We start from the raw sequence: 16552 nt of genomic DNA, 5'->3' as shown, positions 1-16552 counted from the left end.
AAAGAAAGAAAGAAAGAAAGAAAGAAAGAAAGAAAGAAAGAAAGAAAGAAAGAAAGAAAATAGTTGCTGTGGTATCATGGCATCTCTCCACAGCAATAAAACCCTAAGACAGCCAGTTCTCCAGTTTTCCCTCAGGAAAGCAGGGAGCAAGTCACCAGCCAAGAGGGTCAGTGTCCTTGGTATCTGCTGTGTCAGTGGCAGCCTAAACACCCTGAGACACGCGCGTGCGCGCGCGCGCGTGCACACACACACACACACACACACACACACACACCTGCCCTAGAACATTTCCGTCCTTGTGGCTCAAACCCCAGAAGCCATAGTTGACCTTGGCCAGAGGAAACTTGAATGGCAATGCTGCCTGCAAATACTCAGGAGCATGCCTCTTGTGTGCTGTGTCCCTTCCATGTGTTCCAAGGTATCTGTGTATCAGCACAACCAGAACCTAGAGACACAGGATTCTGCGCATCATTTGCACACACGATAACCTCCCCCAGGCAGCCCTTCCCTTCCAGCTTCAGCATGATTCTGAGGAAGCTGTGTCTTCTTCCCAAAGGAAGTCCATCCACTGTGGGCCGAAGTTGCTTTCTCTGAGCCAGCACGATGGGCCTGTGCAGACGTGTTGGTGGTCTGCCAGCCAGACCACCCAGAGCAGTCACGCCTTGTGGGAAAGCCTTGTCCTTCCTTGTCTTAGTCACTTTTCCATTGCTGTGATGAGACCCGATGACCATGGCAGCAGGCAGACTGGAACAGTAGCTTAGAGCTCACATCTTGAGGGGCGAGCATGAAGTAGGGGGAGAGGCAAGCCCACCCCCAGTGACACACCTCCTCTAACAAGGCCACACCCCTTGACCCTTCCCAAACAGTTCCACCCAATGGGAACCAAGCATTCAAATATATGAATCAATGGGGACCATTCTTGTTCTTTTAAAAAGATATAGATCTGATTTGGCTCTACCATAGGGTGCTTTTGTAGGCTGCTCAAGACCTTAGGTTCAGTCCCCAGCGACAAACATAACAATATAAAAATAGAAAGAGTGAGAGTTTTGGAAGCTATGATTTAGGGTTTTAAGGTTTGCAAGAGGCAAGAAGGAAAATCCATTTAATGCAGTCTAGGAGAGATGAACCTATTTTGTCTCTCTAATGGCCAGTGTGAAAATGTGACCCCTGCCAAGTCCAGTACCAGCTTACCTCCCTGGTCTAGGGAACAGTCACTTCTCCCCAGATATAAGAGGAAGCAGTTGTACAGATGGTCTCCGATGCTCCAGTTCCCATAGTCTATAGCATAAACCTAGAATGTGACCTTATTTTCTCAATGATTAATCACCCCCCCAACTTCTTTAGAAACAAAGGAAATGCTGTCACATGCTGTGTAGAAAAAAAGAACTAGTCCATGAGTCTTGATTTCAGAAGCATGGAAAAGCATGCTTTAGGAAGCTACACCGTGTGCTATGATTCACAGAAGTGGGTGAATCATGGCCTTGAAAATAAACAACTCAAGAATGCATGGAGCCAGGTGTGGTGGCCACACCTGCAGGTCCAGACCTTGGGAGTTGGAGCCTGGCTGGACATGTCAAGATCCTTTCCCAAAGGATAAATACTGTGGAAATATTTATTGGGTGTAAATGAGAAAGAAAAATATTTGCACAATTTGATCTCACTTGCAGTGTAGATAGTCTATATGTCATCATTATACATATAGCATGATTATGATAGTTGTTCTCAAAACTACAAAAAAAAAAAGGTCAGTAACTGTTCAGAAAGAAACTCTCCAAAGGATAGACTATAAAACGTGTGTGTGCTTTTATAATTTTATGGGTGTTTTCTGCATGTGTATCTGTGCACCACATGCATGCAGTGCCTGAGGGGGCCAGAAGAGGGCACTGTATCCCCTGGAATGGGAGTTACAGATTGTTGTGAGCACCATGTGGCGCTGGGAGTCAAATCTGAGTCCTCCACATGAAAAGCCAGTGCTCTTAACTGCTGAGCCACCTCTCCAGTCCCAGGTGTATGGATACTTTTGGGATCTAGTATTATGTAGCCCAGGCTAGCTTCAAATCAATGTGTAGCCGAGGGTGACCTTGAAAACTTCAGATCTGCCTGCCTGCTTCCACCTCCCCAGTGCTAGCTGGGATATTATTTACAATTTTTTTTTCCTGTGAGAAACAAACAGACAAAAACCATGCTTGTTTGTCTTTTGCTTCATTCTTGAAATATGGAAAGACCTAAAGCATTTTATTTCTTGTTAGTCTTTTAGGAGGAGAGAGCTCCATTACACAGATTTGAAGTAAGTGAGCTTCCTGGGATGTTGTCATCCCTGGCTTCAAATATTAACTTAAAAGCCAGGTGTGGTGGCGCATGCTTGTAATTCCAGAACTGAAGGCAGGGGCCAGAGGGGTTGCTGGTGTGAGGTGAGTCTGGTCTCACAGATACACTGTCTATAACAATACCAAAACCCCTAACGGCTCCTTCCAGCAGAGGGAGCTCTCCTTCAAGCTCACACTGTCCCTGGTGTTTGTGGCTTGGGAAGAATGTTAAGGTTTCACTTCCACCCGGCTGGGAGGCACAAGCCCGCTTACTGGTTTGCTTGGTTTTAAATAAACTTTTCATTTTGGAATAATTTGGGATGTAAAGAATCTTTTTCAAAATTAGTTCAGATTTCCCATTTGCCCTTTGCCCAGCTGCACTGTTCACGTCTTATATAAGACGCTACATTTAGCAAAGCTAAGAAATGAACCCAGTATATTGCTACCAGCTGGACTCTAGGCTCTGTTTGGATCTCAGCAGTTTTCCACCAGCTGGATATGGTCCAGGACAGCACACTGCACTGTGAAATATTTCTTAAAGAAACAAGTGCACACTGACTGTAGCATGGCAAATTGCCATTTACATTTTGCATGAATGTCTGTATTTTGTAAGGGAAAGCAAAGCACTTTTGAATTTCGTTTCTCTTCTCATATTCACCACACTTTAAAGTTATGAAGCTTTCTCAGTCCCTACTTTACATCCTTTTAGTAAGCTGTACTTCTGCTCATGAATATTTTCCACATATGTTCCCCCAGAAGAATATCATTAAAAGATGAATATGGGGGCTGGAGAGATGGCTCAGTGGTTAAGAGCACTGGCTGCTCTTCCAGAGGACCCGGGTTCAATTCCCAGCACCCACATGGCAGCTCACAACTGTCTGTAACTCCATTTCAAGGGATCTGATACTCTTACACAAACATACATGCAGGCAAAATACCAATGCACATGAAATAAAAATAAACAAATCATTTTTAAAAAGATAGATATGGCTGAGTGCTGTCAACCCAGGGTCTCCTAGCCACTGTAGCATATCTGTGTTATCGCTTTGCTTCTGAATAATGTTTCCCCTCTACTTAGGGGAAAAAAGAGGTGAATGCTAACAGGGAGGAGGCAGGGGGAGAATAGGAAGGGACAAAGATGAGCAATAATTATATAGATATATGAATTTCTGTTATATAACACATTATAATTATATATGATATGTATATATCATTATATATAATATATAAATATATATTATGTATATAATTTCAACTTAAAAAAAAAGGAATGCTCATGCTCATATTGCCAGCACTGGGGAGGCTGAAGCAGAAGGATGAAACATTTCATGCCAACCTTTGTTACATTCTGAGAGCCCATTACACCAAACTGATTGATAACTGATTGAAAATTAAAAAAAAAAAAATGAATGGCAGCTAGGGACACAGTTCTGGTAGAACTAATAATGCTTAGGCCAAGTTTGGTGTCTCACGCCTAAAATCCCAGCTCTTGGGACTGCCACATGTTCAAGGCGAGCCTGAGCTATAATAAAAATTTAGGCTTAGCATGCACGAGGCCCTGGGTTTCATAAGTAGCCCCTCCCTGCAAAATAATGTGGAGGTTAAGGATGCTGCAGAAGTAAGCATTGTATTAGGTTTAGTCATGAAATTACAATTAAGACTTATCTATGGAATCATTCTAAAGTATTTGCATATAAAGTGGTTTACTTTAAAATACCAAAATCAGAAGACTGGAGAGCAGGCTGCCTCACTGGCATTCACTATTCTTTTGCTTTTGTGTATGACTAAAAACCATACAATTAAAGCATTTCAAAATGAACATTTAAAGAGTTGACCAAGCCAGGCATGTGATCATACCCTGGTAATCCCAGCATTTGGGAAGTGAAGGGAGGAGGATCAAGGCCAGCCTCAGCTACATGAGACCCTGTCTCCAAAATAACCAAATCAATCAAAGTGTTGAAAAGAAGCAGCTTTGTTTTCATGTGCCAATTACTTTCAATCCATCAGCTGCTCTGCAGTCTAACGGACACCCGCAAATAGCCTCTCGGCCATGATTTCTAGCTCTTGTGTCAGAAACACATGTCTCCCAGGCACCGAAGGAAGAGTTAGAGGAACGGAGCAGACAGTGCTTGCCCCTCCAGGAACTTGAGTCAGACATACTTGAGGCTTGGAGAGGAACCAACCATGCAATAAATGCTGAGTGAAAATGGATCTAAGCTGCTTGGCAAACCCCATATTTCAAGGTGGAGATTTTATTTGCACCCCCTTTCTTAGTTTTATGAGTTTTCATTGGATCATCTCCGCTATGTGGTTAATAAACAGAAAATTTACTGTTATTATTACTATTATTAGAACCACTAGCACCCATAATTTCTAATCGTAGTCATTGTTAAGTCTCTGTAAGTCACTTCTCCCAGAACCCGAAGCCCTGCATAACAATCACACTGTTTGGTTTTTGGTTTTGTTCTGTTGATCATTTAACTAACTCACTAAATTAATTACTCTGCCAGTAGCCACCACCTTCCTGCTTGCTGGAATGTTGTCCTTTCCCCCCAGACATCCAAGGCCCTGACTCCCAGCTCACAGAGCCGATGAGTTGACTCTGCTCTGTGGCAGGGGTGCCGTCTGTCCAACACTTTCTCTGTCTCTTTTTATCCCACAGCAGAAGTATTGGGAAGCCCTAAACTCGGAGCAGGTACGGACAAATGTTGGGTCTCTTTTGGGAGGGACATCCATGGCTTGATTTTCCATTTCTGCTTTTGTCAGATTCCTTTTGATGGAGGACATGACAATTCTTTTAGTTTGAAAAAAAAAAACAAAACAAAACAAAACAGAAAAAGGAATGATGTCTGTAGAGTATTTGCCCGGTACAGCTTGCTCCCAGTACTGCAAAGTAAATAAGTGAGAATTAAGAAAGACCAGGAGGCAAGTAGGGGCATCTGTGAGGATTTGGGGCACTCCCTTTTCAAAGTCTTTTCTATGCTAGGGAGGAAGTACTCAGACTAGAGCAGTTCGAGGTGGGAGGAACTTAGAGACATTACATGGAACACAGCGAAGAGACAGTCTTACCCGGTCTGTGAGCCAGGTACTCAGGGTGTGGCTGCAGCAGTGTTTCTGAGAACCAGCCACATGTTGGCTACTGTCTTTCTGAGACCTCGTGCACCTGGCAATCTCCTCACTTGCAATAACAGATAAGTGTATTTTGTGGCAGGCACCTGTGCCTGTCACAATCACCCAGGATTGTTTGTGACTCAAGAATACATCATATCTCATGCAAATTCACTGTATGCCTTATTTCTAATTATGTTTTTTTTTTAATTGCTCAGAGCATCTCAGCATGTAATCCTACAGATTCTGGAAGATAGTAACTTTAAATCCCTTCTAAGATTTAACTCACATTAAAGGTTTCACCTGCTCAGAGTGCTGGATTATTTCTGTTCCTAAGCAGGTGAATCCATCAGGGTTAGCAAGAACAACTTAAGGGCCATTTAAGGAGTTGGAACAGTGGCTTTCAAACATCAGAGCACTAAGAAGTCCTGTAGTGACATGCTAAGATGCTAAACTGTACGTCTCACCTCACCATCAGCATCTACAGAGACCCTAAATCAGCCCAACTACTGGTGGCACAGTGCTTCTGGCATTGTTGGTCCAGGGCACATTCTGAGATCTCTTATCTAGCCTTGGGTCTGTGCTTGCCAACTCTATTCACAAAAAGTTCCTGGCCATCCTCACAGGACAGGACAGACTCCTGCTTCTACCATGAGCCCCCAGCTCCAAGGCTAAGGGCCACGGAGTTATTTTATGGACAATCTTTGATGCATGGAAAGGGTTTAGTTAGAGGTGCCAAGTCTGCAACCACAAGTATGCAGGAAATTTGCACAACCCCAGACAGGGACAGAAGACTGAGCTTCGTGATCCAAGTTACATCAGTGCCAGGTCTGCAGGGTCACTGGGCTGCAGAGATCTTTTTAACAGTGTGTGTGTATGTGTCTGTGTGTGTGTGTGTGTGTGTGTGCATGTATTTGTGTATATGTGTACATGTGTCTGTGTGCTTGTGTATAAGGTGGTATAGACCATCCATCATGCACTCATGGAGGCCAAAGGAAAGTATCCTCCTTTACCACTATACACCTTATTCTTTTGAGGCAGGGTCTCTCCATGAACCTGTACTTTGTATTTTTCAGCTAGACTGGCAGGCGGCAAGCCCCAGCAATCCTCCTGCCTCTGCCCCTCACATCACTTGAGTCACAGGATTCCAAACTCAATTCCTTATCGTTGTGCAAAAACTTTCAATGCACTGAGCCACCTGTTCAGACCATTGTGGGTTTTTTTTTTTTTTTTTTTTTTTTTTTATCATCAAGAAGTAGGTCTTGGTTCAGTTATATGGGGTGAATCATTCATTGAATTAGGTTCTTTATTCAAAACAGTGCCGAAATTTGTGCTTTAGAGCTGGTAGGCCATGGGCATTACATGAGGGTCTTGAAGGTTTTGTGTGGGACTTCTCAGAACTGAGATGTGATGATAGTGTCTTTCTCAGAGTGTGTGTGTGTGTGTGTGTGTGTGAGAGAGAGAGAGAGAGATCGCATGTGTGTATCAGAACAACTTACAGGAATCAAGTCTTTCCTGTCACGTGGGTCTCAGAAATCAAACTCCTGCGGTCAGACTCGGCAGCAAGCACCTTTAACCCACCGAGCCACCTCACTGGCCATGAAAGGCTTTAAAAATATTTATTTTTATTTTATATGTATGGATAATTTTTGCCTGCTTGAATATCTGTGTGCCACCTGCACGCAGTGCCCGAGGAGACCAGAAAAAGGCATCCTCTTCTCTGGAACAGTACAGATGGTACTGCACGTGCTGGGCACCGAACCAAAGAGAATTCTTCCACTGGAAGAGCAGCCAGTGCTCTTACTGGCCCTTCTCACTGGCCTTGAGTTGGCCTTTAAGTGTTTACTCTAGCAAGGCACGGTGGTACATGTCTTTAATCCCAGCACTTGGGAGGCAGAGGCAGGCAGATCTCTCGAGGCCAGCCTAGTCTACAAAGTGAGTACAGGACAGCCAAGGCTGTTACACAGAAAAATCCTGTCTCGAAAAACCAAAAGTGTTTACTTTAGACAAGTCCACTGAGTCTCTGCAAAGGCAGAGCTGTCATCTCCAGGAGGGCAAGGCAGATGTCCAAGGAAAGGCTAGAGCTGTCTGTGTGCGGATGCAGAGAGTCCTGGAGGCAGTCCGAGCGAGGGGCGAGAGCTCACCGGTCTGAAGCTTCAGAGAACAAAGCTTGCTGCTGGAGAAGCGGATTCTGTGGGCTGGAGAGAGAGTTGAGTTCGCCTGTTCTTTTCCAGCAGTGTTATTCACCAATGAGCCTTCCGGACAGGTCTTGCTGAGGGACTGAACGGGGCAGATGGCGAGGGCAGTGGGGCTAGTCTGCTCGGGGTGGCTGTTCTGTCACTCCTTGGTTTTGAAGCTACACTGTGTGGGTACAGGAGACTTTACTCAGCGGTAGAGCATTTGCCTAGCATGCTCCAGAACCTGGGCTACATCCCAGCACCACTAAAATTAATAAAGCTATACTCTCTCTCGAGAACACAGGCCTGAAGTAGCTATGCTTACTGACCTTCCCTTGTCTCCACTTGGATCACGAGACCCAGGATCGGGGGTGTGGTTGGGCTGTAACAGTCTCAGAGGCTCTGTCCCACCAAGATACCTTTTTTTTTCTGTCTTTTCTCCACAGTGGGACCCTGAAGATGTCAACCTTGAAAGGAACAAGGACAACACGGAGCCCTTTAGATCCCAGGTGCACAGGGCCTCCCTGAGCCCAGTGGACCTGACCTCTGATGACTAGCATCCTCAAGAGCCAGTCCATCAGTTCAGAACTGAAGGTCAGGCATCTGCCAGTGACTAGATGGGGACTCACCTACAGTGCCACCCGTGGTAGGAGTGGAAGCCGCTGCAGGAGCCTCCCGGGGAGTGAGGAACCCCGAGATGTTACCTAGCTTGGCTAGTCTACACCATGGCTCAGAATAGAGCTAAGGCTGTGGCACGTGTGGACAGATCTGTACATGCCCAGTTTAATCTAATGATTAGACTCTCACAGATGGAGCCTGTTTGTAAAGATAAGCCTTCTTCCAAATGAAGCGGGATCTACCCATGAGATTCAAGCATAAATATTGTTTGCCAAGAGCAACTATTTGGATCTCAGCAGGATGCACTCTTCAGCACTCAACCAGGTGAAAAGAGTGGGTCCAGCAGCTAGGAGACCTGGGCACATATACAGTAACCGGCTTCTGCCCTCTGGCCACTGATGTACTGACGTAGCCGATGTAGCCGACGCATGTTATATAGGACTGCCTGGTTAACTGATAACATGGACTATCACTGCCAGGGAAAGGGCAACCGCTATCTGATCTTGATAACAGGACTCCCTCCAGCTTGGCAAAGTGTGTGCTGAGGCTGGGTTTGCACATGATGGAGTACTGAGTGTTTTAGCAGGTAACAGAAGGAACGAAGTGGATAAGGGCACAGTGCAAACTGCAATCACAGCATGGCGAGGATATTCGAGAATGATTTTTTAATACTGTGACCATGAGTGAGGAGGAAAGAGTGAAGGCAAAGGGGCCAGGCAGAAGCAAACACTGGAGTGACTCACTTTTGGTTGAATGAATTAAAAATGTCTCATGGTAGCGTCCAGCTGTAAGTCTGAATCCCAGCACAGACAGCTGCCATGAGGGCAACTGGGAGAAATGCCAAGAGACACCACCCAGCTCCCAGCTGGCCCATGACCATCTATGACTCAGCTGCAGCTACCCAGTTTCTCCTGAGGGCCGGTGCAAGTCCCAACAGTGTGAAAAATGGGGTGACGGTGGGAGTTGGTTGGTTGTGCAGGTTTCGGAGTAGTTCCTGATCCCCTGGGTGACCTCTAAACTTTATCTGCTTTGGGTCCTTGGTTCTCTTGCGAGGTGGCTTGCTGAAGTCAGCTTTTTAGTCTTAACCACTGAAACCACTGTGAGGAAAGAGGGCCAAGGGGGATACGGGATGACGTGGAACATTCCAGCCCGGAACACAGAGAACCAGAAGGCAGGGAAGAGTGGACACTAGCCAAGGAAGGAGAAACCTGATGTGGCCAGGATGGCAGCTGTAACGTAGTGTGAAAGGGAAGGAGCTGGAAAAGAACCAGGCCATGGAGAATGAAAACTTAGTGCTGAGTGCTGAGTTCTGTAGCCATGCAGGACACCGAACAGGGAGGTGACTGCCTTGCTCCAGGAGGCTACAGTGAGTGAGTTTCTCTGTAAGTCTGAGGCCAGCCTGGTCTACAAAGGGAGTCCAGGACAGCCAGAGCTCTGCTACACAGTTGGGTGAATGCACAGGACCCTGGCTTCTATCTTTAGTACATGCACAGGACCCTGGCTTCTATCTTTAGTACAGCGTAAAGGAAGGAGAATGACACCTGGAATTGGGAGGTGGGAGCAGCATGATTAGAAGTTCAAGGTCATCTGTCTTTAGCTATATAGTTCAAAGCTCAGTGTGGGATATATGAGATTGTCCCAAGAGGGGTGGGGAGCAAGGAGGGAGGAAGAGAGGGCAAGAGAGAGGATCAGAACAAAACTGTATAGACCCTGAAGAACTAATCCAGTCAGTAGTCACTCCAGAAAGAGGTATGAGGACCATCTGATGATGACAGGCATGTTTGTTGCAATGAGAAATGAATTACTAGTCTAAGGAGGCTCTGGGCCCAGGAGCATGACCAGTCTCTTATTGCCAGGTCTGAGTAAGCGTGCTGTCATTCCTCTTTCTGGGTCAGTTTCCCCATCTATAACAAGAAAAGGCAAGCCTGGTGGCTCACACTTGTTAACCTCACATTTGGGAAGCTGGGACAGGCAGACTTCAAGATCAAGGTCGTCCTGGCTATCAAGACTCTGTCTCAAAAAGCTAACAAACCAGACTGGGTGTGGTGGCATATGCCTTTAATACCAGCACCCAGGAGACGGGGGCAGGAGGAACTTTGTGAGTTCCAGGACAGCCAGGGAAATGCAGAGAGACAAAACAAAACAGCCGCGGAGTTGGGGATATAACTATAGCCCAATGGCAGAACACTTGCCTAGCATGCACGGGCCCTTGGGTTCCATCCCTAGCATGACCAAAAGTTAGACTTCTTCCTCTTTTCTTTCATGAATATGCCAGTCAGCATTTCACACACAAGACTGACATCTTTATAAAAGCTCGGAAAGAGATGTTATATGAAGGTCAGTTTTATATACACCTTGAAAATCTGCTTCAATTTATTTACTGGTTGATTGATCGATGGGTTGATTTTTCAAGACAGGGTTCCTCTGTGTAGCCATGGCTGTCCTGGAACTCTATAGGCCGGGCTGGCCTCGAATGCAGAGATCCTCCTGTCTCCCGAGTGCTGAGATTAAGGGCGTGCTCCACCAACGCCCGGCTTGTTTTTGTTGTTTGTCTTTTAACAATTACTTACCATGTGTATGTTGCAGGCGTGCCAAGGAGCGTGTATGGAGGTCTGAGTGACAATTTGCAGGTGTCAGTTCTATCATGTGGGTTCTGGGAACCGAATCAGGTGTCAGTTTTGGCAGCAAGCAGTTTTACCAGCCCTCCCCACCCTCTAAATGCACAAACACACACGATTTGCTTAAATTTCACTACCCATTTAAGATAAATACTTTAGGGGTAAGACATAGCTGAGCGGCATAGTAAATGCTTAGCATGCGCAGGGAACCAACTTTCTTTTCTAATTAAGTGGGATGGAGATATGCTCTGGTTTCAATCCCCACAGCCGAAGAACGTCTAATCTGCTTTTTCTTTGCCTAAATCTGACAGCCAAACGCGACGCTGGACATTTGGCACTGCCGTTTCAGAGCAGGACACGTTACTAAACTCCTGGGTGACTGCTCCAGTAGCAGAGAACCCTGCAGGCGGCTGCCAGTGTTGGAGGCGGGGACGGGGCATTTATTCCTATTCTGTGTAGGGTCTGGCTGAGGGGCCCGGCCTCTCCCCCGCGCGTCGCTGCCCTCTCTTTTGACTCCGAGGTTCACCCTCGACTGCCCTCGGGGGACAGCAGGAGTGCCCTCCAGCAGCGGGGCCGCACCAAGACCGGAGCACGTCAAGAGAACAACTCCAATTGGAACCATTTACCTCACCTCGGAGCACTTCCGGGAAGGAAAGCGCCGGGAAGCCGGCGCATGCGCACCATGCTGTCGCCGCTTCAGAGCAGCGCAGGCTCCGCCCAGTGGACCCCTAGTTAGGACCCAGGGGCTCCTAGCCTTGTCTGCCTGGGCCCTTGGCTGCCTTCAGTGTGTCCCCACTGAGTTTTAAAAAGATAGTTATTAGGCTGTTCTCCCGAGTATTCGAGACTGACACTAGCCTGAAGCTGTACTGCAAACCAGTCAACTTAAAAAAAAAAAGCGCAGGTGCATGATTTAACAAAAGAAAATCAGATCCTGCCAAAGTTTATAAGGAAAACAGCAGCACTCCGTCCTCATGTCCCTAACGGCCCCACTTTCAGCTTCCTTTGGGTATTTTGTTTCGCCGCCAGCAACAGACACCCGTGTCTTTGCACAATGTCAAAAGTTATTAACAGCAAATACTTCCAGTAAATACTTGGAAGTCTAGATTGCTCTAGATAGCAGACCATTTGCAAACACAAGCTCTTTTATCTTGATCTTTTTTGCTAATACTCTCAGATCACACAAAGCACATCACCACGTCATTGTGTGTCTATTGTTTACCCGGGTTTCACAATAGCTACAAAGGTATGAAAAGGGCGTCAGAGTCAGGTTTTACTGGAGGCAGAGGCAGATGCAGAGAGCTGTACAGATGCAGCTACAGCAGGTGACTAATGAACACTGTCTCAGCACTGTGCTAGAGACAGAGAGCCAGGCTACAGGGTCACCAAGCCCAGCCACATTGCAAAGGCTCAGAACATGTAGGAGCTGCTTTAGACAGGTGGCAATTCCAAGGAGTGGAGACTGAGCTGATCGGAAACCCAGGGGACAGCAGAGAAGTGGGTGGCAGCTGGGTAGTGCATGCCTTTAATCCCAGCACTCAGGAGGCAGAGGCTGATGAGTTCGAGGGCAGAGAAATCGTGTGTGTGTGTGTGTGTGTGTGTGTGTGTGTGTGTGTGTGTGTGTGTCCTAGTAGGGGGATCATTGTGTGTTTTAAAAGTTATTGGGCCTGGTTTTACTGACAAAGATTTAATCACACCCACGTGATCTTATGTTCCCAATTTACTTTGAAAATTTGTAAGTGGTGCATTTTTACTTTTAGGCATAAGTTCTTGTTAAGTATGTGCCTTATGGGTACAACAAGGTACAGTCACCCTGTCTCTGCCTGTGCACTCAGAATCGAGCTGAATTGTTGAGGCCTGCTCCTGGTGGGTAGCATAACTATAGCTGTTTCTACTTCAGGCCTATCAGCCATAATATCTCAGCATGTTGCTGATCTAGGGGAAAGCTCCATACGAAAGGTCAGGTTGACCAAAAACTATGCTTATGTTCAGCAGACTCTGTGGCCTTGCTACTCCCAGGATTTCCCCAACCATAAGCGAAGCTGGCCCTAACTATAAACTCCACTTGGTACCAATCAAATCAAATGTCAGCCAGAACTGCTTTGTCTAACTAACAAAAATAACTTGAGTCAGAAGCAACTACCCTGTTACACTCTCCTGTTCCTGCCCAGACTCACCATGAACTAATTGCAGTGCTTACCTTTACACGCTAACTCTGAAAAACACTTAATGTCACAGTTTGGCACCTGTGTCCACTCTGTGTCCCTGATCATGATCAGTGTTGGGATCATGGACTATGAGTTCAATAAACCACCCATGTCTTACTGAGAATCGTGTCTGAGTGGTTTGTGCAGCTTCCTCTGGACCCTGAGCACAAATGATGCTTGAAAAACGGAGTTGCACAAGGCAAGGCACAGTCTGAAAGCTGCTGTTTCTCACACCATGGAGTGACCTAGAGCAGGACACAGCATGGTCTCCACTCTTGTACCTAGCTTCATCCCCAGCCCTCAACCTGCTTTCCAGCTACAAGTGCCAAGATTCAGTTTCCTAGCTAGGTTATCCCCAGCTTCCCTTAAGCACAGGCTAAGTAATTAAGCACACAGTAATTACACAGGGGCACTGGCAGACCAAAAAATGGAAACAACCTGCTCAGCATCCAGAGTCGCTATGGAGGCTTCCTACTTGGACCTCCTGGTGATTCCTCAGCACCTGAGTTCCCAGGCCACGAGGACCTGAGCGCCCTCTGACTACCATCAGCCTTTGGAACATCCTTACAACTTCTGCTGCTCTTCCCTGTGCTTGACGGTTCCCTCCAACCTTCTTGTCCTGCAAGCATCCAGCACTTTGAGCCTTCAGTGCAAGCTCAGGAATCCTCTAATGCTATACCCAAAACAAAAGCTCATAGTCACTTGTCACCACCCTGCTTTCCAAGTCTGCCTGGCTGCACATAGAAAGAGCCATTCCTCAGGTCCTCAAGTTAGCACATAGTTAGCACATCTTATTGAATGTGTATTCCCCCTCCCCCCAAAAAAAGTTTTGATAGTCGGATATAGGCTCTTAAGCTCCTCCCGGATGATTTCTTAGGTTTGGACAGAGCTGTGCGATTCTAGCTTCTCAAATGATTTTCTTACAGGCAGTCTCAGAACACCGAGAAACATTGTATTCGCAGGATGTTTTTGCTTGTTCCTTTGTTTGTTTGTTTGTTTGTTTGTGCCACGGGACCTTGTTAAATAGCCTTAACCTAGTCACGGCTCACTATGTCAGCCAGGCTAGCTTGGAAGTCACTCCTTCTGTCTCAAGTCACCTGAGTTTTTGGATTACAGGAGTGAACCACCACACATCACCAGATAAACACTTCCAAGCTATTTGGAATGAAGCCCCGGTTCAGCCCTTAGCACTTCAGGGTAGGACACAAATTTACCTATTGGGGAAGATTGAGAATTCTACTTTAGTGAAGACATGATATTTTGCATTAAACCTAAAAAAATAAAAAAAATAAAGTGTGCCAGGTGTGGTGTCACACGCCTTTAATCCAAACTCTCAGGAGGCAGAGGCAGGTGGATCTCTATGAGTATGAGGCTAGTCTGGTCTGAATGGTGAGTTCTAGTCCAGCCAGAGTTATATAGTGAGAGTGCATAAAAAAAAAAGAGAGAGAGAGAGAGCTATAACTGAAGAGCGCACCTAAATTACCTTGAAATCATTTGGACTTGTATCTGAGTGGATTATCTATTCTCATAACATGAATCTCTATGTTTAATTTTATTAATTGAACTCCCCATGGTAAAAAAAAAAAACAAAAAACAAAAAACAAACAAACAAACAAAAAAACAGTGCTTAAGAGCACTGACTATTCTTACAGAGGACCCAGGTTCACTTTCTGGTCCACATATGGCCACTCACAACTCTAATTCCATTTCCAGGACAGTCTAATGTCCTCTTGTGGGCAATGAATGCGTACATTGACATACTTGCAAACAGAATGCTCATACACATAAAATCAAAATAAACAAAGTGGGCTTTCTTGTTTTTGTCTGTTTGTTTTGTTATTTATTTGTTTATTTATTTGGTCTTTCGAGACAGGGTTTCCCTGTGCGGCCTTAGCTGTCCTGAACTTACTTTGTAAATCAGGTTGGCCTCCAACTGACAGAGATTCTCCTGCCGCTGCCTCCCGAGTGCTGGGATTAAAGGTGTGTGTCAACACCCCAAGTCTTTAAAGTTTTTAAAATAAAATTAAAACAAAAAGTACAAACTACTCAATCCAATTTCAAGGAACAGAAGTTGAACACAGTCGAACACATGCAGCAGCACCAGCAGTTACGATCATGGATTCTTGTAGTTGTGGTTCTAGGCTGTGGGAACACCTAAACACATCCTAATTAAAATAAGTATCTCCCCAGGCTGGGGGTATAACCTAGCTTATGTGCTGCCCTGGATTCCACCCACCCTTGCCAGAAATTATCTCCTAATAAAATTCCCTGTTCTTCAAAGTTTATGTTACAAATACCTTCTTTTCTATTTCAAGAGAAGCCCCTGGGCTCAAGCAGACACTCTTTGATAATCATGTCTCATAAGACCCAAGAAAGATAACAGAAGATCAAATAGAAACTAGTCCCAAATGGTGGGGGAGAGGGACCAGCAAGAAAAAGCCCCTGGATAAAAACAGGGGAGTTGCTAGTAAAAAACACAGCGGGAGGGAGAGGAATGAGAGGGGAATCAGAAAAGAGAAAAAAAAAAAAAAACAACAAAAAAAAAACAACATTCTATTTTATTTTTTTTTGTGTTTGTTTGCTTGTTTTGCTTTTTGAGACAGGGTCTCTCTCTACATAGCCCTAGCTGTCCTGGAACACACCACATTGACCAGGCTGGCCTCAAACTCACAGAGATGCATGCCTGCCTCTGTCTCCCCAGTGCCAGGATTGAAGGCATGTGCCACCACACTTGGCTTTTTATGGACTGACTTTTTCAGAGGAAGCTGCTGGGGAAAGTAAAGATTTAAAGAAAGAATTTCAGTGCTAGTTCTGTCTGAGAAGGCTCTCTGGGACATCAGCTACACCTGCCAGCAAGGCCCTAACGTCCTCAGGCTCCATGAGAAAAGAGCTAGATGCCCAGGAGCCACTTGTTAGCGGCTTTCCACATGTGGCTGGATGCCAAGCAACTTGGTACTGTTAGGCCGGATTGGGTAGGCAGATTCCAGTTTGTCTGGCCCTGAGAGAACAGCAGGCCCTATGACTTAGATGGAGTGCCTGATAAGAGTCGGATAAGGTGCCTCTGTAGCTATGAGTAATGAGGATGGCCTGGGCTAGGGAAACAGGACAAACGGAAAGCCTGGAGCGTCCAGACAAGGAAATTCTCTCCCTGAATTGCCTTTTCCTATTGAGATAAGATAACATACAATAAAACACAGAGCTATGAGGGACAGCTTCCAACCCCAGCAGAACACCAGGCCTGACTGAGGCATGTGATTGTCTGGTGGGTCAGGACGGGGCGGGGGGGGGGGGGGCTCTCCACCTGGCTCTGGCCTGCTACACTTAAGACAGAGTCATTGACCTTAGGCCCAGAAGGCAAGTCCTGACTTCTACTACTCACCAGTTGTAAGACTCTGATCTTCTTTTCTTCCTTCCTTTCTCTCTCTTTCTTTCTTGCTTTTGAGACAGAATCTTACTGTATCGTCAAGGCTGACTTGAAACTTACTGTGTAGCCCAGGCTGGTCTTGTACTCCTGATCCTCC

At 45.9% G+C, this 16552-nt stretch overlaps 1 protein-coding gene across 3 annotated transcripts in view; it reads left to right on the top strand.

The window, feature by feature from the left end:
• Tmem44 (transmembrane protein 44) overlaps positions 1-8405 on the top strand; it is a 34066-nt gene extending 25661 nt beyond the window's left edge. Inside the window, exons 10-11 of one of the 3 annotated variants that reach the window (XM_055625162.1) lie at positions 4972-5001; positions 8038-8405. In XM_055625162.1, the coding sequence (XP_055481137.1) occupies positions 4972-5001; positions 8038-8148 (141 nt within the window). In that variant the 3' untranslated portion in view covers positions 8149-8405. Of the gene's footprint in view, positions 1-4968; positions 5002-8037 lie in introns of all 3 variants that reach the window. The other 2 variants (XM_055625161.1, XM_055625163.1) reach the window with 2 other exon arrangements.
• Positions 8406-16552: the final 8147 nt, after the last annotated feature.

The sequence above is a fragment of the Psammomys obesus genome, unplaced genomic scaffold, assembly GCF_907164565.1.
Source record: "Psammomys obesus unplaced genomic scaffold, mPsaObe1.curated_primary_1811, whole genome shotgun sequence".
Taxonomy (NCBI): domain Eukaryota; kingdom Metazoa; phylum Chordata; class Mammalia; order Rodentia; family Muridae; genus Psammomys; species Psammomys obesus.
The sequence above is the reverse complement of the archived record's forward strand: the minus strand, read 5'-3'. Positions and strand labels throughout refer to the sequence as shown.